At 35.1% G+C, this 21,540-nt stretch overlaps 1 protein-coding gene across 8 annotated transcripts in view; it reads left to right on the forward strand.

Moving 5' to 3' along the window:
* LOC132104292 (adhesion G protein-coupled receptor B2-like) overlaps positions 1 to 21,540 on the forward strand; it is a 310,415-nt gene that overhangs the window by 205,253 nt on the left and 83,622 nt on the right. For all 8 annotated transcript variants that reach the window (XM_059509655.1, XM_059509657.1, XM_059509661.1 and 5 more), the window contains one exon: positions 20,058 to 20,187. In XM_059509655.1, the coding sequence (XP_059365638.1) occupies positions 20,058 to 20,187 (130 nt within the window). The remainder of the gene's footprint in view (positions 1 to 20,057; positions 20,188 to 21,540) is intronic.

Consider the following 21,540-nt stretch of genomic DNA (forward strand, 5'->3'; position numbering starts at 1 on the left):
TAAACCTACACACATTTGAAAGATATGTCTTGTGCTTACTCAGGGTGCATTTATTTTATTAAAAACCATTATATTCTGATACATTATAACTGTTTTAAATAAATAAAAAATATAATAAACTATATTATATATAGGCTAATGTGTTTTTACATGTAAATTATTTATGTGATGTGAACCTGAATTTTAAGCATCATTACTTCAGTCTTCAGTGTCACATGATCCTTCAGAAATCATTTTAATATGCTGATTTGCTGCTCAAGAAAAATGTTGAAAAGAGCTGTGATAATCATGATACATTTTTGTGCAATAATTTAAATAGCTAATTTTTAGTTATACGTCTTTTAACAATGTAAAAGTTTTTACCATCACGTTTGACAATTTAATGCATCCCTGCTGAAAAAAAAAATACAAACAAACAAAAAACCAACACATAGCAATAAGGGACAGTGTTACCATCTGCAATTTATATTAACTTAAGCAGCATTAGAAGAACATTTGTGATCCAGTATATAAAAGGATTTTGGTTCGATATTTCTCAAGAAGTTCACAAGCAGAGACAGAACTTTACTGATCTTTACCGACTGATTCAGATTTGCTAAGTAAGTGTCATCACTCTAACTTGAGTGTGACTTAAGACATTTTGAGCGTTAAAAATGTCCCCTGTTACAATCACTCCCCATTCTCCTTTCCTATACAGTGAGCTGTGATACAGACTTTGTGTAAAGCAGTGAAGAGGGAAGTTCTAATCCGCTGGAAATGAGAGCAGGAGACAGAGGGAGATCGATGGAGATCACAGTTCAGCACAATGGCCTGTTAAGACACATCTCTGATGGCTGGCTTTCATTCTTTAACACCAGCAGCTGGCGAGGCCATTGTTTCATAGAACTCAACATCTTTTTTTAGTGGGTGGGAATTACTAAATTTCTCTCATTTTGCTTGTGAAAAACTTGGAAGATACAGTTATAATCTTTTCCCCCTCCTTTTCTCCAATTTGCGCTTGAATTTGTCTTGTTACTGAGGCTGCAGAGGAGCGTTCTTGGACTAAATGAGCAAATGCAGAAGGAAATTACAGATTCAAGACAGACGTCTAACAGACAATTGTCTTGTGGCTTCCAAAGATAAAAATATTTTGTTTTTTTGCATTTTTGTATAAATACTTTTGATAATAGTTTGGTAAATGTATACTGGGATTGTAGTGATGTGGCTTGGTAAACCCTGAAATTCCAAAACAAAGGCTAATAATGGTTGAATTAAAACAAAAGAATAATGATAAAGGAATAATGAGGATTATGTGTCATACCTGGCCGATGTTTGAAAGGCTCATCTTGTAAGAACAATAGAATCATGAATGGGGCAGTTTGCTGAGCCAAACATGAGGGGACTGCACACAGGAGAGCTTATTGGAGTCAAAAAAAATCAATTCTATTAGCATGTTATGAGCCTTCTCTAAAGACACACATTGAATTCACAGTTCTAGAGATTATGTTTCTGAAATTTCAAATGAAGCATAAGTAGACTTGTGGCTTTAGCTTCATTGTGTTTCTAAAATCATATTCTACATAAAAAAAAATAAAATAAAAAAATAAACAGAATATGTCCTACTCTTACTTTTGTTTACTCCAGTTATTCTCATTCTTTGGCCTTCGTTAGTCATTTTGTAAAGTGTGGAACTCTGAATCCCTGAGGCTGATGTGGAAAAAGACCAAAAAAACAAAAAACAAACAAAGAGAAGCTATTCTAAAATATTGTCCTTTTTATTCATAATGTTAAAGTCCTAAGGGCACTAGATTTTATCTTAAAGCTTATGAGTGCAGTTTTGCAAAAAAAAAAAAGCTTTTTTATTGGTTAGACAAACAGATAGTCCCTCCCCCAAAGTCACACTATTGGTTGAACCAGTGGCAACAGTAACGTTCATCTCAGGTGTCTTGTTTTTGGGCATAGATTCAAGCGACACATTGTAAAGCAACTGAACAGCCTTTATTACTGCGTAATTTTTCTTTTCAACTCACATTCAATCACATGACCCCGAGCACCTAGTAGTTCGATACTTCCTGTTAAGGTGCTTCATAATAAAACCTCCTTTCCATAATAAAACACAATACTCCACATCAGGAACCAATTATATTTAAAATAAATACAAATAGAAGACATTATTTCACAATATTACTGTTTTTGCTGTCTTTTTGATGAAATAAATGCAGCCTTGGTCATCATAATGAACTCAAAAACATTTAAAAAATCTTAACTACCTCAAACTTTTTACCAGTAGTGTATATGTTGATATTTCTCCATGATATGCATTTCTTTTTTTAAGTAATCACACTTAATTTTATTCTGAATGAGGCTGATTATAGATAGCTCAAATGGAACTTCCCCATTGCCCCTCCGTTTCCTCATTCGCAAGCAGAAGAGGCAAGACATATCACCATCATTCAGGGTTATTTCAGTTAATTTGCTGTGTAGGTGTTGCATTAAACGGATCTACATTCTCACAGTCAACATTCCCAGTCTTGAATCAGAACATCCAGTCACAGACACATTTCCCTGCAGTACTGCATGTAGCTGTCTGTGGAGCTGAAATAGATCAAATCAATGAGGCGGTTTCACAAACAGGAATTTAGGGTCTTTAAGCTGTAATTTAGTTTTTTTTTTTTCAGTTGAATCTGAACTTATATAATTAAATGTAGAATATTCAAATGCACTGTAACGTTCCCCATAGCTTTAGTAAAGTCATCATACATCAAACCCAGATGACTTAAAATTACACTTGGTACGTTTGGACATTTCTGAGAATTTTGAAAATTCATACACTGGGGAAAAAAGGAAGTAGAAATAATTTTCACTCTGAAATTGCTAGCAAATTTAATAACAAAGGGACGGCAAGTAACACACCGTATTAAACTTAAATTTTGAAGTAGAAATAATGAAGTAGTATTTTTGTGTAGAACATACTGCAGTAATATTTGTTACATTTACACTTAAAAAGCAATCGTTTTTTTTTTTTTTCTACAGTGCACATTTTCCACTAATGTCTTTGTAAATTGCCTGTAAAGCCATTGACGGACTGCTATACCATTACAAAAGTCTGTTATTACAGTATCATCTATTTCATACTTATCCACCCCTGAATGTCACATAAAAGAAGTGTATTGTGGTTGGTTGTTTTGTTTGTCAATTAGACGACACCTTCCATGACTAAAGTGGGCTGCAGTTGGCCACAATAACCTACAAAGTGGACTAGATTTTATGCTGATAGTCTGGTAGACTAGTAATTGAATTGAAAGATCATTCTCTATCAGATTAGCTGATTCTACAGAACTTTTTACATCCATTCAACATTAGATGTTGGCTCATGCTATATTTGGATAGTTTCCAAATAGGGAAAAAAGCCTGTACACAAGAAGAAAAATTGTAATAAAGAAGTCTTCACAGCCTACAGATGAAGAGACAGAGAAGTAATTATTTGTTCATCTAAGGATTCTTCGCAATACATTAGTACATTAGCACAGCTTGAGTCTTGGTATGGATGAAAATAATTATTTTTGCAGGGTTCATCACCACAAACATCCCCCTTCACTCCCCACTGAGAGTATGTGAGTGCATGTCCCGCATTGACTCATTGCATCTGTATGAATCTGCGAGTATGTGTCAGTTCATATAAGTAGTCGATTTAAAGGATTTCACTGGGAGTTGGCATGACATCCTCACACCAACCAAATGGCCCACTGCATGTGTTTATTTTAAAATGTTTTTGTTTGCTCAGGCAACTGCAGGACACTATGCTGGCAATGGCTTTGTGTTTACAATTCAATGTTTTAAAAGCCTATATGTCTTTTCTATCTGTCTACCTCTGTTTTAAAGAGAAATGTATTGCAGTGAAGTCTAGAGTTACGGAATTTACATAAATAAGTTGAGTCCATCATAATGCCCCACATACACAGAGATTTACATTCAACCATGCTTTAAAAACACCATGGTATCATCCGTCAGTACATGCTTTGTTTACTAAAGCTTGTGTGCTGAAAACAATGTAGGTCATGAGATACTTGTGAAGTTCTTAGATTAATTTGGTCAACACCAGGACACATCTAATCTATCAAAAACACTTTGCATTAATAGTAAAGTCACCAAAACTATCAAGTAACATAAGGTGATGTCATGTTATAAGGTGACAATCATGTTATATTTTGGACATGGGTGCCCATTATGGGAGGCTTGCTATTATGTTTGCTGGTGCTGACACTTGGCTTCAGGAATTCCCAAAGGATTCACCAAAGACTTATTATTGGTGGTTGGCCATCTTTTCAAAGTCAAAGTCAAAGTCACCTTTATTTATATAGCGCTTTAAACAAAATACATTGCGTCAAAGCAACTGAACAACATTCATTAGGAAAACAGTGTCAATAATGCAAAAATGATAGTTAAAGGCAGTTCATCATTGGATTCAGTTATGTCATCTCTGTTCAGTTAAATAGTGTCTGTGCATTTATTTGCAATCAATTCAACGATATCGCTGTAGATGAAGTGTCCCCAACTAAGCAAGCCAGAGGCGACAGTTCAACAACAACAATAACAACAACAACAATTTCTCTCTTTTATTTTACTTCTTTTAAAAATAAATTAATAATAATAATAATAATAATAATAATAATAATAATAATAATAATTATTATTATTATTATTATTATTATTATTATTATTATTATTATTATTGTTGTTGTTGTTATTATTTTGCCAATTGTTGACCAGCCAAACCCCCTTCCATAATCACATACTTTTATAAGTCCATTTCCTTTGCTGGAGTGACAGAGTGTTAACACATGCACAGCTACTGAGGCCCCCAGTTTACTACAGGCTTTAGAAACCCTGTATGGTAACATGCACATTCATTACGAACTAAGCATTCCATTTTTCCGGATTGTGGAATCTGAGGCTGGCAATTCGACCTTGCCACTAGCGGTGCTCTCTTTTTGACCTAGAATCCCATGTTGCTCTTTGGAGCCGGGCTCGTGCCAGAGGGAGTAAAGTGACAGGGTAAATAAAATAACAGGATGTTGATCCCAACAACCTTTTTCTGAGTAGGTATGGAATGAATGCTTTAATCCGACTCCTAATCCGCACCACTGCCATCCATCACCCTTAGGCCACCATTCTCCACTGCTGAGTGAAAGCATGCAGCTACTAGCCACACACAGAGAGGGCTCACTTTAACTTCAATCTGACAGAATTTAGTGGACCCTGTGTTTAGTTTGACAAAATGTTTCTTTTTTAACAAAACATGCGGTTTATTTCAATCTAAAAGCACATTTTTATAGAATAATATTTATTCTTTATTACTCCCCCATTCAGCCCCCACCCCCACAAAATGATTAACAATAAAATGTTATTTGTCAGTAACATTTGTGATTTATTTAGATTTTTTTTTTGTTTATATATTTTTTTCTATTTTGTTAATCCATATTTAAACATATTCCAATCTTCCCTAAAGGTATATGCACAATAAATGGATAAATAAATACAAAAATACTTACATAAGATACCTCATACTTCTAAAATGAAATCAGCGCACTCTGTGAGATTCATAGCTTTGCAAGCTGTAGCCACTCCTCATTACTATCCTTGGAAATATAATGTGAAACCCATAAAAATAAATAGCATTAATAAATAAATAAATGGAATGAACAATGCCAGTGACTTTACATACAGATAAAAATGACCGTTTAAAAAATTATAATCAAAAATAAAACCTTCATTAATAGCTTTAAAATGAAACAAACACACTCTGAGAGATGCAGAAACTAAAACTATGTTATACTGTTCATTATTTTCATTTAATGTAAAATGTATGAAATAAAATCATGAATTGACATTTACACAAATAAACAATAGAAGCAAAGGCTGTGAAACCTACAGTAAATATAAATTAGAGGCATCATGATGGAGGAAGAAATAATAACAAAAATAATAATAATAAATACCACTATGATAAAGCTATGATGTTTATTCAGAAATTTCAATGGATTGATCATTAACGCTTGATGTCAGATTTGTGGAAATGCTTAAGCATCTCAAGGTTGTACTAATTGATTTATAACTTGACCATGAATATTTAAAAGTTTAGAATAACAGGAATGTGGAATGCTTTAAAAGTTTGCCATAACTTTTGAGTCTGGCTCTATGTGAATGTTTCAAATGAAATAAAATTAACTGAAGTAACATTCTAATAGTCTGAAATGAAAAGCTAGGTTCAGTGGCTTTTCTTTTAATGTGTTTTATATAATAATAATAATAATAATAATAATAATTATTATTATTATTATTATTATTATTATTATTATTATTATTATTATTATTATTATTATTATTATTATTATGTAATGTTGCTTTGGTAATAAAGCATCCACAAAGACATATAAAGAATCAGACTAATATTACAATATCATGATATCTGATGTCTGTAATATTATGGTGCCCCTTTCAATCATAACTTAAATGGAAATATTTTACAATAATTATAGACATATAACAATTTAGAAGCCTTCAATAGTCAACCATAAATAGGTAAGTGTTGCCAATTTCAGTGTCTTTTCCTATTAAGTGCAGTGGAATGATATATATTAGTAATAATAATAATAATAATAAATAAATAAATATATATATATATATATATATATATATATATACATACTGTGTATATTTACATTTACATTTATTCATTTAGCAGACGCTTTTATAGATGAATACAGTGGAAGCAATCAAAAACAACAAAAAGAGCAATGATATATAAGTGCTATAACAAGTCTCAGTTAGGTTAACACAGTACACGTAGCATGGGATTTTAAATAATATAATAAATAAAAAGAAAACAGATAGAATAAAAAATAAAAATAAAAAAGAATAGAGCAAGCTAGTTAGAGGTCTTTGCACATACACACACACATACATATACAATTGCATAATGAATGAAAAGAAAATAGAATATAAAAAGATTAGAAAGGTAGTTAGATTTATTTAAGAATAGAATTAGAATAGTGAGTGTTAAAGTTATAGGGTCAAATAAAGATGGAAGAGATGTGTTTTAAGCCGATTCTTGAAGATGGCTAAGGACTCAGCTGCTCGGATTGAGTTGGGGAGTTCATTCCACCAGAAGGGAACATTTAAATTAAAAGTCCGTAAAAGTGACTTTGTGCTTCTAATATATATATATATATATATATATATATATATATATATATATATATATATATATACAACCCGAATTCCGGAAAAGTTGGGACGTTTTTTAAATTTGAATAAAATGAAAACTAAAAGACTTTCAAATCACATGAGCCAATATTTTATTCACAATAGAACATAGATAACATAGCAAATGTTTAAACTGAGAAAGTTTACAATTTTATGCACAAAATGAGCTCATTTCAATTTTCTGATTTCTGCTACAGGTCTCAAAATAGTTGGGACGGGGCATGTTTACCATGGTGTAGCATCTCATTTTCTTTTCAAAACAGTTTGAAGACGTCTGGGCATTGAGGCTATGAGTTGCTGGAGTTTTGCTGTTGGAATTTGGTCCCATTCTTGCCTTATATAGATTTCCAGCTGCTGAAGAGTTCGTGGTCGTCTTTGACGTATTTTTCGTTTAATGATGCGCCAAATGTTCTCTATAGGTGAAAGATCTGGACTGCAGGCAGGCCAGGTTAGCACCCGGACTCTTTTACGACGAAGCCATGCTGTTGTTATAGCTGCAGTATGTGGTTTTGCATTGTCCTGCTGAAATAAACAAGGCCTTCCCTGAAATAGACGTTGTTTGGAGGGAAGCATATGTTGCTCTAAAACCTTTATATACCTTTCAGCATTCACAGAGCCTTCCAAAACATGCAAGCTGCCCATACCGTATGCACTTATGCACCCCCATACCATCAGAGATGCTGGCTTTTGAACTGAACGCTGATAACATGCTGGAAGGTCTCCCTCCTCTTTAGCCCGGAGGACACGGCGTCCGTGATTTCCAACAAGAATGTCAAATTTGGACTCGTCTGACCATAAAACACTATTCCACTTTGAAATAGTCCATTTTAAATGAGCCTTGGCCCACAGGACACGACGGCGCTTCTGGACCATGTTCACATATGGCTTCCTTTTTGCATGATAGAGGTCTAGTTGGCATCTGCTGATGGCACGGCGGATTGTGTTTACCGACAGTGGTTTATGAAAGTATTCCTGGGCCCATTTAGTAATGTCATTGACACAATCATGCCGATGAGTGATTTGCTACGTTATCTATGTTCTATTGTGAATAAAATATTGGCTCATGTGATTTGAAATTCCTTTAGTTTTCATTTTATTAAAATTTAAAAAACGTCCCAACTTTTCCGGAATTCGGGTTGTATATATATATATATATATATAATTAAAAATAGTTGCGTAGTGTGTAGTATTAAATAGTTCCTGACCAGTATTTTTAATATGTGTGTATATAGGTTTACAAGCATACCATGCATAAAGATATATTTAAAATGTGTATCAAGCACAGAATTCAGATATTTGTCTCTTTTTAATCGCATGGCAGAGAACACATTACAACTGTATCACAGATCTGTTTCAGGTCACCATAAAGCCACTGACTGTATATGTTTACTGCAGGATAAAGGCAGTTGTGGGATCTTTTTGGCATGTGATTCAGGGTAGGAGTCTGGTTTACAGATTCCTGAACTCTCTGTGCACCCTCTCATTATCTGATGATATCTCTCTAACAAGGCCATGACTCAGACTTTCTCCCACACAATGGACTGTACAGTAGATCAGCTGCTAGAGCAGCTTCTGTTTTTATGACACCACAGGAGAAAATAATCACAGCAACGTAATAGTGATTCCTGGAGCCATTTTGCTTACAGGGATTTTTATCTTAGCAAAACAAAATATAAGGGCAGATACAGTCCTTCCCTGTTCAATCCCTGGTTACCCCCCATCCCCCCCACCCCCCCTCTGAGACAGTAAGCCATAAGCATCTTATGGTTAAAATGAGCTGAACTGGGATAATGTGGAATCTATCTCGCCGCTAGAGCTGCTGTCTTTCTATGCTAGACCTACATCTCTACATCGGGCCTCTCTCTCTCTTTATATTTGTTACTTCCAATGTAATCTTCTGCTTGCTTCCTGTTCATGTCATTACACACACGTTGGGTGAGCTTCCAATGCTGTTCTTCAATGAGTATGTTTGAGTTCGTCTGTGAGTCACTAAAGATTCAGTGTTCTATATTTAGATTTAAAACACCTGATGCGGAAATAACCCTGTACCTCCTCTGGTGGTTTAGTGTGTAAGTGTCCGACATCAAGTGTGTTTGTGTGTGTGTGTTTGTTGGGGGAGTGGCTCCCAGGGCAGGGGACAGGGTTAGTGTGTCACTAGAAACACCAGCAGATTGAGTCTGAGCAAGCGTCTGTCTGCTTACATAGAGCATCTGTGTGGAGTTAGACTAAACCACCGCGGTGAGTACATACATATTATTATTTTTTAAAATTTTTTATTTATTTTTTTTTACTGAAAACTAGTCTAGAGAGATGATCATGACCACTAAAAGGGAAAGTTTGAATATCAAAGCTTTTGTTTTATTGGATGGCGGAAAAGATCATCGATCATTTTGGTTGTTCATATACTCCCTGTCATTATTATAGTAATGCATTAGTATGTTAAATATAAAGAACATCTTTGGCAGATCATTTAAATCTAATTGTCAAGATCTCAAACTCGTGGAAACTATGGCATATAAAAGGACAAAAACATCAAGAAAGTAAGATCTGTTGAGGTTTCTAAAGTTTCTCCACAAGGTGAGGTTTCTCCACTGTGGTCATCACTTCAGATAATGTTGTCTTGGATGTTGATTCATGAAGCTGTAACACCAGTTGTGCAGGGCCGCTAGTCCCACAAATTGCTAACCTGCCTGGAATCATTCCCATCAGTGCACCAGGAGGAAGGCTAATCTCTTTAAAGAAGCTTTACAATTATCGTCAAGAAAGCAAAGGTGAAAGGTCAGTTACAAGCACTTTCCATGCATGAGTTTGTTTCCATGAGTTTATGCTTCTGATGACAAGGAATTTATCTTTCATACTTGTGGGAAAACTTTTTTTACGTCAAAGCTACAGTTTCTGCAATAGTTCAGTTCTGAAGCATCAGATGTCCAGGTGAAAGATTAGAAACAAATTAGAATTTGTTTGACATGCAGTAGAAGTATAGAGTTGTTAAATCAATGTGGATAGCATAGTCCAGAAACTTTGATGTTGGAAGTATTTCATGATTTTGGTAGTATCAGGAGAAAATTCTTAGAAGCCGAAAGCTTCAACAAAAGTCTCCAAAAAGAAAAATATATCGAGATCTTGTTCATGTTGTTTTCTTTCTTTTTGTTTCTTTTTTTTTTTTTTGGACTGGCTACAGTACAAGTTAGAAATTGCTCCTGGTGCTGGGGGCATTTTAATGTTTTTTGAAGGGGTTTTTCCCCACTCCCACCCCCAATTTGTGTTTGGATTATCATAGTGTGTGTAATAAACACCTTGTGACTTGTGAAACCAAGATTTACCCTCATCCACACCATTCATGGTAATTTCCATTTAAGGTTAGGCAAAAAAACAAAAAAAAACAAAAACGTAATCATTGTTTTTGTCATTATGCCATACAAAAGACCTACAAATATAGTTTCTTATTGGTCGACTGATACTAAGTTTCAAGAGATATCTTTGGTGTGCGTTCCAGACTGACTGTCAGTGTGTTTATTAGTAGAACAGATTTTTAATGACCCTTTCTGCAGATTACTTGGGTAGTTGGTGGCGACAGGTGACTTGTGATTGAGTTATAAGATTGATTTGTTCAACGATTCGTTCAAAACCACATTCATTCAGCGTCTGTTTACCAAATAGAGCAGGGAACCGTCTTTATGAGTGAGTCATTGAATCATTCACTATATTAAAAAAAATGCTGATTCATTCAGAAAGGAAACAACTCTTGGTGCTGTTGTGTATTTGTTTGGAACTGTTTTCATTTGCAGAGCAAAAACAGACAAAGAAACTGACAATTATTATACATATATAATATATGATATTTCATTTACACAATAAGTTTTACATAATACACAGCATTATTCATCTAAAGGGGATAGTGGTTTTACAATGGAGATGATTTTTGTCATTTTTTTAAACAAGGGGGATGCCAACCCCCCGCATCCCTCCTCAATTAAGCCCTGCCTAAATTTATCAGTTTGGTTATGAATGGCGTTGCATGTATGAAGTTCCAGTAAATTATTCTGTTGCATAGTGAAAAGGACATCAGATTGAGTGTATTCCTCTTGTCATGTAATATCCTTTCTTTTATTCTTCCAGAGCAAATTTTCAGTCTTTTTCTCTCTCTCTTGCTTCCTCCCTTTCAGATCACCTTTTCATTTTTATTCCTCAGTGTTTTTCCTGTTTGTAGCATTTTATGTGTGTATATATATATATATATATATATATATATATATATATATATATATATATATATATATATATATATATATATATATATATGTATATTTTTTTTTTACATTTTCATAATTCTTCGCTGAACACTTTTTCACAGTAATCATATAGGGCATATTTAGCTCATAATGCAGGTGCCTATAACCAGATTAGAATTAATTGCATTCCCGAAATAAAACTGTTCCTCACATGGATTAGCTGTCAGAATCCAAGTAGTTTTTTTTTTTAAGGCACATTTTCAGTCTTCATGGTAGACGTGAGTCCAACTTAACTGCCACCCTTTGTCAAGACAACGGCTGCTTTAATTCACCAGAGCTTGATCTCTTTTACCAACGTTTATCTCATGTTTCATCACATGGTTTGAGGCAGCATGTTGTAGTGGATATTAAAAACAAAAGGGGACAAAGTCAATTTGGTCTGTTCTGTAATCTGATCCCCCCAGACTACCATCACAGCAGATCTGTCCATTTAATCAGAGACCTAAACACAAACACGGGCCGGGCCATTGATAAGGATGGGAATGCGCTGCTGGTTCATTAAACGTATCACAGCATGTGCTAATTACATAATGGAGTGGCACTCACATACCAAAGGGTGAAAAATGACTGCTTTGGCATTTCATTCTCCATATGTTACCGTTTGCCATTTGCTTTTAGCATGTATATTTGCTTTTGTGTGTATGACAGAGTGGCAGAGTAAGAGTGAAAATGCCTAAGCCAATGATAATTGCATGAGAGAAAAACCTCAAACCATAGGAAGAAATGAAAAGGTTCACAGTCTGTTTACCATGCTGGCTAATATTGTGAAGAGGGAGGGTATGTACACAGGGTGCCCATGTGTTTTCCTGATGCTATTTTAGCATATGGCTATTGAGGTTACGCTTGGGAGGGTATTAAATTGTGAATTAAATTGTGTTGGACTTATGCCAAGTTTTTTTCTGGAATTAGCCCTGTGGAAATTTGGTTCATGGTACTGCCATGATCATTTTTGTGAAGCTGTGGTTCATTCATGATCTCAGAGGCTAAAGCCATGGTATGTTTATAAGAATGACAGGGGAAAGTTGTCTCACCTTACTGAATAATTCTCAGTGTTGGCTTATTAAAAAAAAAAATACAGTTAGTGCAGACACAAACCTTAAGGTGCTGTCAAAATCACAGCTTTTGGGGCAAATTTTCATCCAGTCATTCCAATAGGAGTCCATGCAATCTGGAATATCATGTGAGGACCTATATACCTGTCATTTATTTATAACAGATATTTGGAAAATATATAATAATGTGTATTGATATTTATTGATTTACTGTTGACATTTGTGTGGATTTTTGAGACTAACCTTTTTAGTAATTTAAATATATGGTTTTCCATGGCAATGAATAGTTAACATATTTATATAGTATGGTATTTGCATGCCACTTAACATTAAATTAAGAAGCCAGATGGGGACAACAATGCACCAGGATCCCATTCTAGTATTCAAAACACAGCATCTTTCCAGCAGGTATAATCTTATGTAAAGATAGATAATGTCCCGAAGGGCTGTAAATGATGTTGTCCAGACAGCGTACCTGTCTCATTCTGAGAGCTCAGTAATTGGATGATTTCTGATGTGCCAAACAATGTTTTAGATGATCTTCCACAAAGCCCTGTATCTCTTATCTCACCTGCTCCTGTTCACCTGCTGTTGATTAATATCCCCGGGAGGTTTGCACCTGATGCTCTATTCTTGATCCTAGCCTAACAAATACCCAGAATTCCATTCACGTGTCTCTAGGCTCATCTTTATTTCTGTTGGTGTGAGAGAGACTTTGAATAGGAGTCACCTCAGATCAGTTGACTCTGAAGTGTCAATCTGCAGATCAAGGCTAGATAAAGATTGCTCTTACATTGCATTAGGTGGGTTTTTATTTATTGAGCACTAGTTGTGGGAGTGTATGTGTTGAAGAAAAGAATGGTGCATGTTTATGAGAGAGAGAGAGAGAGAGAGAGAGAGAGAGAGAGAGAGAGAAAGATAGATGAAAATATAGCCAATGCAGATGTGCTCGTGTGTTGCTTCTGTGAAGGTTTTTGGCAAGGATGCATTTGTTTCACTACTATTTCACAAAACATTTGCACTAGTAATGAATTTCTCACAATTATAGCATGTAATTATTTTTGGGGAACAATCTAGTGTTTGAGTTGTTTACTAAAAGGGGACAGTTAACAAAAAGAAAAGGGAAAACACTGCCCGGGGTTAACAGTGAATATAGGAAATTGATGAAGGATAGAGATCAGCTCCTAAAAAAAATAAATAAATAAATAAATAAAATATTGAATTCTGGTCTATATATTTCTATGAGGAATAAAGTAATCAAGACTTTACATAAGACCAAAGCCATTTTTAATTGAGGGATCGAAAGGGGATAAAAAAAAAATAATAATAATAAATATATATATATATATATCTCGATAAACTAGTTTGAAAAAAATAATAAGGATAAAAGTTTTGAACTTTTGAACTAATTAATAATGTTTTAGTAAAATATCCATTAACTTTAGCTACTAATTTTGATACATATTTTATAAATTAATTTGATGAAATAGCACAGCTTTTTCCTTAAAACATATTACTTATAGACCTATTAATTATGCCTAACCTATTTTTAAAATAGAGAAAGTAACTGAATTAGAAGTAGCTTATATTATTGACGCATTAAAAAGCTATAAAAAACTGTGCTTGATTTTATTTTTATTATTATTATTATTTTTATTTATTTTATTATTATAAAAAAAGATTCCTTAGTGGGCCCAATAACACATATTGTAAATCTGGGCCCGTATTCATAAATAATCTTAATGCAAAAAGTAGCTCCTAGTGACAAAATTCTAAGAAAATTCTTAGAAAGCTGGGCGTTTACTCTTAAAATGAAAGAAAAATCCTAGTAAAGAAAAAGGTAATTCAGAAAGCATTTGAACCCTTAAAAGAGGTCTTAAGGTCAAACTTGTTAGGAGCACAGACAAGGACTTTTAAGAGGCTTAAGAGTTTCTTTAGCAGAGGAGAAAATGGCAGAAAGACGAAGAGAGAGAAAAAATGTGTTGCAGACAATGGATGACAGTGAGTTAATAAGACACTATAGATTAGATCGTGCAGGGATCATGTTTGTGACTGATCTTATTAGAGACATGCTAACATCTCCGACACAGCGCAGAAATGTCATAGTGCCAGAAATTAATCACTACATTACGATATTTGGCAACTAGGAAAAAGCAACAATGCAATATGATGATTTGGGTCTGTCACAACCTTCTGTAAGCAGAGTGATCACACAAACAATTACAGCACTTTCAGAACATCTTATTGTGTCGCAGTTCATTTCGTTTCCACTGGACATTCCCACCTTGCAGGCTCAAAAAACTGCATTTATGAATATAGCAGCCTTATAGGTGCGCACAAGCAGGGGGAATGAACCGTTAATAGTTTGTGCTATACGCTCCCATGTCTGGTTCTTCCCTTACGAAAAATAACCATGGTTTTATTATAGTAAAACTGTAGTAACCCATGGTTTTTTGGCGTATTGACTGCCATTTGTATAACCACAGATTTACTACATATACCATGGTTAAACTATGGTTAATATAGCAAAACCATGGTTAATTTGTGATTACCATGGTTTAACTATAGTAACCATGGTTTTTTGGTTTTATTTGTAGTAAAACCATGGTTAATTTTCGTAAGGGTTGTGCCTTGTTGTGACACCCGGCCCAAATTTTCCTTTAAGAATGGCCTTGTGTTCATCCACTAACTGGGCTAACAGTAAACACTGTTCCTCTGTCCAGTTTGGCTTTCTCGCCCTTCTTGGTTTTGATTCCACGTTTGATACATTAAAACCAACATTCAAACCGCCACTTAAATAGGACAGCAATCACTTGGAAAGAGTGGAACAATTTTTATCATTCTAAGCCAATCAAATACCTTATAGGAAATTAAAAGCATGGTAAATAAAAAGAAAGATTTATATACACACATATAATGTGTGTATGTGAGTGTGTGTGTGTGTGTGTGTGTGTGTGTGTGTGTGTATGTGTGTATGTGTATGTGTGTGTGTGTGTGTGTGTGTGTGTGAGAGAGAGAACGGTCAAATAGGAAAAATTACACATGTAAATTCAAAGTGAGAATTAGAATAGACCCTATACTTAAAATCACTCTTTTTTTTCTTTCTTGGACAACCAACCAATCACAGTCTTCAAAAGATTGTGTCATACATAGCAACGGGGTCAACCCCGCCTCCTCACTAAGATGAAAGTTTTTGTCTTTTCCTTACTCAGAGTTGATCTCAGATCAGTCCCGAATCGCTCTTAAGATAAGACTCCTACGTAAAAGTTTTTAAGCTAAATTAAGAGTTTTCTGAGAGGATTTTTAGAATCTTTATGAATACGGGCCCTGACCTTTTAGCCAAGCAGTTGTTCCATCAGCTTGGAAGGTGGCTACAGTTTCTGACTAATCATCTAAATAATGGTTTTACTTCTTTACATCCAATGCAATTTTTTTTCTTTTTTTTATAAAGTAATTATTTATTGGAATCATCTAATTGTCTAATTGTCTGTTTGTTAAGAAAGTCAAATGCTTGTTAGATAAGAGTACGTCTGTTGGTGCTGTCTTCTTAGAATTATTGAAGGCATTTGACACTGTTGACCATCAGGTTATATTATCTAAACTACCAAATTAAAGATTTTCAGAAGAGGCTACACTTTGGATAAAATCTTATCTTTCAAATAGAAAACAATGTGTGTGTATTGATGGTAAAAAGTCTTCATACCATGCTTACCCCAAGGGGGTTCCACAAGACTCCATCTTTGGACCAATTTTATTTTGTAAAGATGTAAATGTTGTATGCAGTTTTAGTAGTAATTTTTAACCACACTAATAACTTTGTAAAAGCTTCGTTTTATTTGACGTGACGCGATGTGACGTGACATGACATAAATGAATTTTACGGGGTTTTATCTAAATTTTTGCTGCTTGAGTAGACTAAAATTTGAGATATTCATTTAATATACCTGCTTCTTTTATTCACCAAAACGAAAATACCAAGATGAAAATAAATGCATTTTAATATTGTACCATTGTACTATTGAACCATTCAAAATAGAGGTACTAGTGTGAATTTACAGATCAGGATATGCAACCAAATAATTTAGGTTATGCACTAAGGAAAACTGGTCTAAAATTAAACAGCACACACATTTGACAGGCTGGTATAAGCTGTACACTTAAAGGGGACACTGAATGAAAATTTCACTTTTTTAGCTTGTTTTGCATTTAGTTAGGTTTCTGGCATATCTGCCAGTCTGAGTCTGAAATGTGTCATCCAATGAGCTCTTTCAATTTGCAGCCGGTTTTTTTATATGTAGATAGCTAACTACTTGATAAAGACCACCTCTGAGCCATATGTAGAGTCCAAGGCAGCAATTCTAGAGTCTAGTGTCGACACGCCCCATGGAAAAAAGGATCGGGGTGAGCAGTAGCTCATTATCATTTAAAGAGACATGCACCGAAATGGGTGGACAGACCTGTTTTTGACAAGGTGTTGTTTTTACACAACAGTTGAGGAATTTTAACCAAAGTATGTTGCAGACATTTCATAAAGACCCTAAAGAATAAAACCAACTTGTGGAAAATGAGCATCAGATGTTCCCTTTAATATAAAGCACATGTTTAGGACAACTTGGATTGTGCACTTTTTCTGCAGCAGCTCACTCTGTGTCCCCAATTATTTTTCAGATGCATTCGCAACATCAATATGTATCGATACATAAATGTTATTGTCCCAGCCAAGTTCATTTGCATTCAGGAAGGCTATTTGGATATACTGTTGTCAGAATTTAAAAGTCTCTAATGGGATCAAATATAATATAGAGACCTCAGTGAACTGAAAAGGCAATTACTGCTTGCAACACAAATGACTGCTTGGAAGTTGATAAAATTGGCTTATTCATTTTTCACGTGAAAGATTAGTTCAATGTAAATTTGTAAAGACATGATAAATTGCCATTTATTTTTATACAGATTTCTCCTGTGAAATAGCATGTAGTGATGAGTTGTTCACAATAAATTTTCTGAATTTTGATTTCATGTTGACTTCCTCAAGGGCACAATGATGATGATTCATAGACCATCTTTTTGGTTACTGGCAAGGAGCACATCACTATACTTACTGATGAAAAAAAAAAAAAGACCAAGTATTTGACGGGTTATGTACAGCCATATTTGACTTGACTAGGCTTGGAACTTGAATTTTCATTTGTGGAAACAAAATGTTATACATATTCAATCAGTTGTGCTTTTTATTGTACACTAGTTGATGAATACATAATTAGAAGTTCCTCTTAGCTCGACAATCTGGCCTCAGCAGTGAGTTTAATCTGAGGATCAACATGAAGCTTTACAATTTACATTTAACAAATATTTTAAAATCCCCTCTCCCCCAATCCCATTATTTTTATCCCATTATGTTTCCTGAGGTCTTTGTTATTGTTAGTATGATTTTTACATTTAAAATTTAGAAATAAAAGGCATTTTTATATCCTGATTTTAGCCCTCTGGCTAAAATCATGTGATTGCAGTGATCTAGTCATTGCAACGTATTTTCTCTCACAAAAAGCTTTCACCACAACTAACAGCAAACACATTATCGACATGAATGCAGTAAGAGCTTTGTTGTGCAGAATAACAGCGTCATTCATTAAAACGGCAGTTTGGGCAAGTGTGCAGATATACTCGAGATGTGTGATTGACAGCTCCGAACAATATAAAGGGAGTGTTTTTTTATCGCTCTCTGTAGTTTAATCACAATTTAAATAAAAGATTTGTTCCATGCTATGCTACTAAGAGAAACAATGTGAAGTTGATCGTTTAGTCAATGGCTTGATTCACTGATGCATAAACAGTATTAAACGTTTTAGAAAGAAAGTCTGTGTGAACTTGAATGATTAGCTACACATCAGAAATCACTGATCACAGATCAGGCATTAATGAACACTGTTACTCACTGTTTGTGGCAGTGCTGTTGAATCCATATCATAAAAGTCTGTTTGTTATGCCTGTGCTAACATTGCGACTGAATAAAATGTAAAAAAAATAAACTGACTCCATTTCCTCCAAATTCTCTGGGCAGGCAAAGCAGAGAAAGGGGAGGTAACCTTTCCCCTTATGATGATATAAGGGTAAGATTCCAGATTGGCCCGTTTGAGCTCTCATTTTCTCAAAGGCAGAGCAGGGCTTGGTTTACACTTATCAAAATTACTAGCCACTGGGGGACCATAGACAGGCTAGGGGAACTCACATTTATGTTAAAAAACCTCATAAAGTGAAACTTTCATGTCAAAGTCAAGTCACCTTTATTTATATAGCGCTCACAAAATACATTGCGTTAAAGCAACTGAACAACATTCATTAGGAAAAGTGTCAACAATGCAAAATGATAGTTAAAGGCAGTTCATCATTGAATTCAGTGATGTCATCTCTGTTCAGTTAAATAGTGTCTGTGCATTTATTTGCAATCAAGTCAACGATATCGCTGTAGATGAAGTGACCCCAACTAAGCAAGCCAGAAGGGACAGCGGCAAGGAACCGAAACTCCATCGGTGACAGAATGGAGAAAAACACCTGGGGGGGAAACCAGGCTTGGGGGGCCAGTTCTCCTCTGACCAGACGAAACCAGTAGTTCAATTCCAGGCTGCAGCAAAGTCAGATTGTGCAGAAGAATCATCTGTTTCCTGTGGTCTTGTCCTGGTGCTCCTCTGAGACAAGGTTTTTACAGGGGATCTGTATCCGGGGCTCTAGTTGTCCTGGTCTCCGCTGTCTTTCAGCGATGTAGAGGTCCTTTCTAGGTGCTGATCCACCATCTGGTCTGGATACGTACTGGATCCGGGTGACTGCAGTGACCCTCTGATCTGGATACAGACTGGATCTGGTGGCTACGGTGACCTCGGAATAAGAGAGAAACAGACAAATATTAGCGTAGATGCCATTCATCTTATGATGTAGCAAGTACATAGGGTGTTATGGGAAGTGTTCCCGGTTCCGGTTTACCTAATTAATGCAGCCTAAAAATCATTTAACGGATTTGGATATTAAAAGCATATTAGTATGTTATGTGCAAGCCAGGTTAAAGAGATAGGTCTTTAATCTAGATTTAAACTGCAGATTTAAAATGTCATGGGACCTTTAACAATCACATGATTATACTGTAATTACAGTTTAGATATCAATACTTTGAGTAAGAGGATGATGAAAGGTGGTAGTTAGGACATCGATGAGACACTGACAGTGTTTATGACAAGCAGATATTTGCTGAAAGTCTAGATTAATAGGGAGGAAGGCCGATTATAAAAGCAAGGCCAGTGGACTTGAGGGCCATTGTGGCTGAGAGCATTTGGAGTGGGGTTGTCATCAACTAGTTCTCATGGCGCTATACAACACACTACAGTCTCTCTCTTTCTCTCATGGAATGATCCAATTAATTCATTCTTCTTTTCTTTTTTTTCTGTTTGTGTGTGTTGTCGCTATATCCTATCAACAGAGAGGCTGGCGAAGAAAACTGGGACGCAGAGAGCTGCCAAACGCTCCCATCGCCGGCAGTATCCCTCACCAAATGTCTGTGCAGCAAGCTGTCCACCTTTGCAGTGTTAGCGCAGAAAGCTAAAGAACCGGTGAGTGCTATCTTTACCTTTCCACACCACTCTTTACCTCTCAGTGTCTGATTGGTACAGGGCCTAGCCGACCTAGACCTTGGCGAAATTTGTCTTATGCATAACATATGCTGCCATCCATTGATAATATTGTTATTAAACATTGTTTGAAGTGTTTGGTTGCTTTCTAGAAGGTCAGTATCCTGTCTGTTCCACATATGCTAGATACTACATCTAAAGAAAGATCAGAAACTGTGTTCTTTGGTAATTATTTTGTTGTAAAGATTTCTTAAAGGTAGGGGCATACCATTTTGACCATCTGCTCCATTGCTGTGACATTCGATGTGATCTTGCCTTCATAGTGTGAGGGTCTTGTACAAAAGCAGATGGTGGACCAGGTATTTAATATATTATGGTATGCATAATGCGTCAAGGTTTGTCTATCTTGGGATTTTTCCCAGGTATAGATTGAAAGCACTGATGCACAGCAGTGTTGTTGTTTTTCTTTGATTATGAATATTTACTTAATATCTACTTAAACTGTGTTCTTTTTTTTTTGTTGGTGTTTTTTTAAACATAAAGTAATGTCCCACAGGAATATTTGTTGATTCCTTAAATGCAATGTTCACTCACTGCTTAAAACACTGGAGTTTTGTTCAGTGCCGAGTTATCCAACATCACAAATCATCTGATTATAACAATATATAGACACAATGTAAATAAGAGATTCATTGTGCAGGGTAGACGCCTTGATTGATTGTAATGGACCTTTGTGACATCTTTTGATTATTAAGTGAGTTTGCAAATGTGAGATTGATTTAATGTTCATTAAAGTTCAGTTATTATTGGAATCTCCTACGTCAATGCGTCTCCTCGCTCCAGCACTTTATATTTAATTATTTAAATAATTTAATATACATTCAACATTTCAATTAACAAGCTGTTAATATTAAACGACTTATGTTGTCTGACTGCTACACTATTGGCCAAATTTCTCTCAATTTTTGCAACTAAAATAGTTTCAAACAAAGTCACAGCTGAGCCGCTGCACATCTCCAAACAAACAAAACAGTGTTTCGTTTATAAATGAATGTGCGTTTTTAAATTAATCTAGTGAGTCATTGATTAAATTACCTATTGGTGAAGACTTGCTTCATCCCTGAATGAATCAGCCATTCGAACGAATCAATTGAATGAAGGATTCAGTGATCAAATCAGTGATATGCCGCCGCCTATTGATTCTTATCAACCTATTAGAATTATTTTTTAAGGATCATGTGACACTAAAGACTAGAGTAATGGCAGCTGAAAATTCAGGATTTCCTTCACAGGAATAAATTACGTATTCATGTATAAAAATATCCATTTAATGTA

Source organism: Carassius carassius, chromosome 25 (assembly GCF_963082965.1).
Source record: "Carassius carassius chromosome 25, fCarCar2.1, whole genome shotgun sequence".
In the NCBI taxonomy this organism is placed as follows: Eukaryota; Metazoa; Chordata; class Actinopteri; order Cypriniformes; family Cyprinidae; genus Carassius; species Carassius carassius.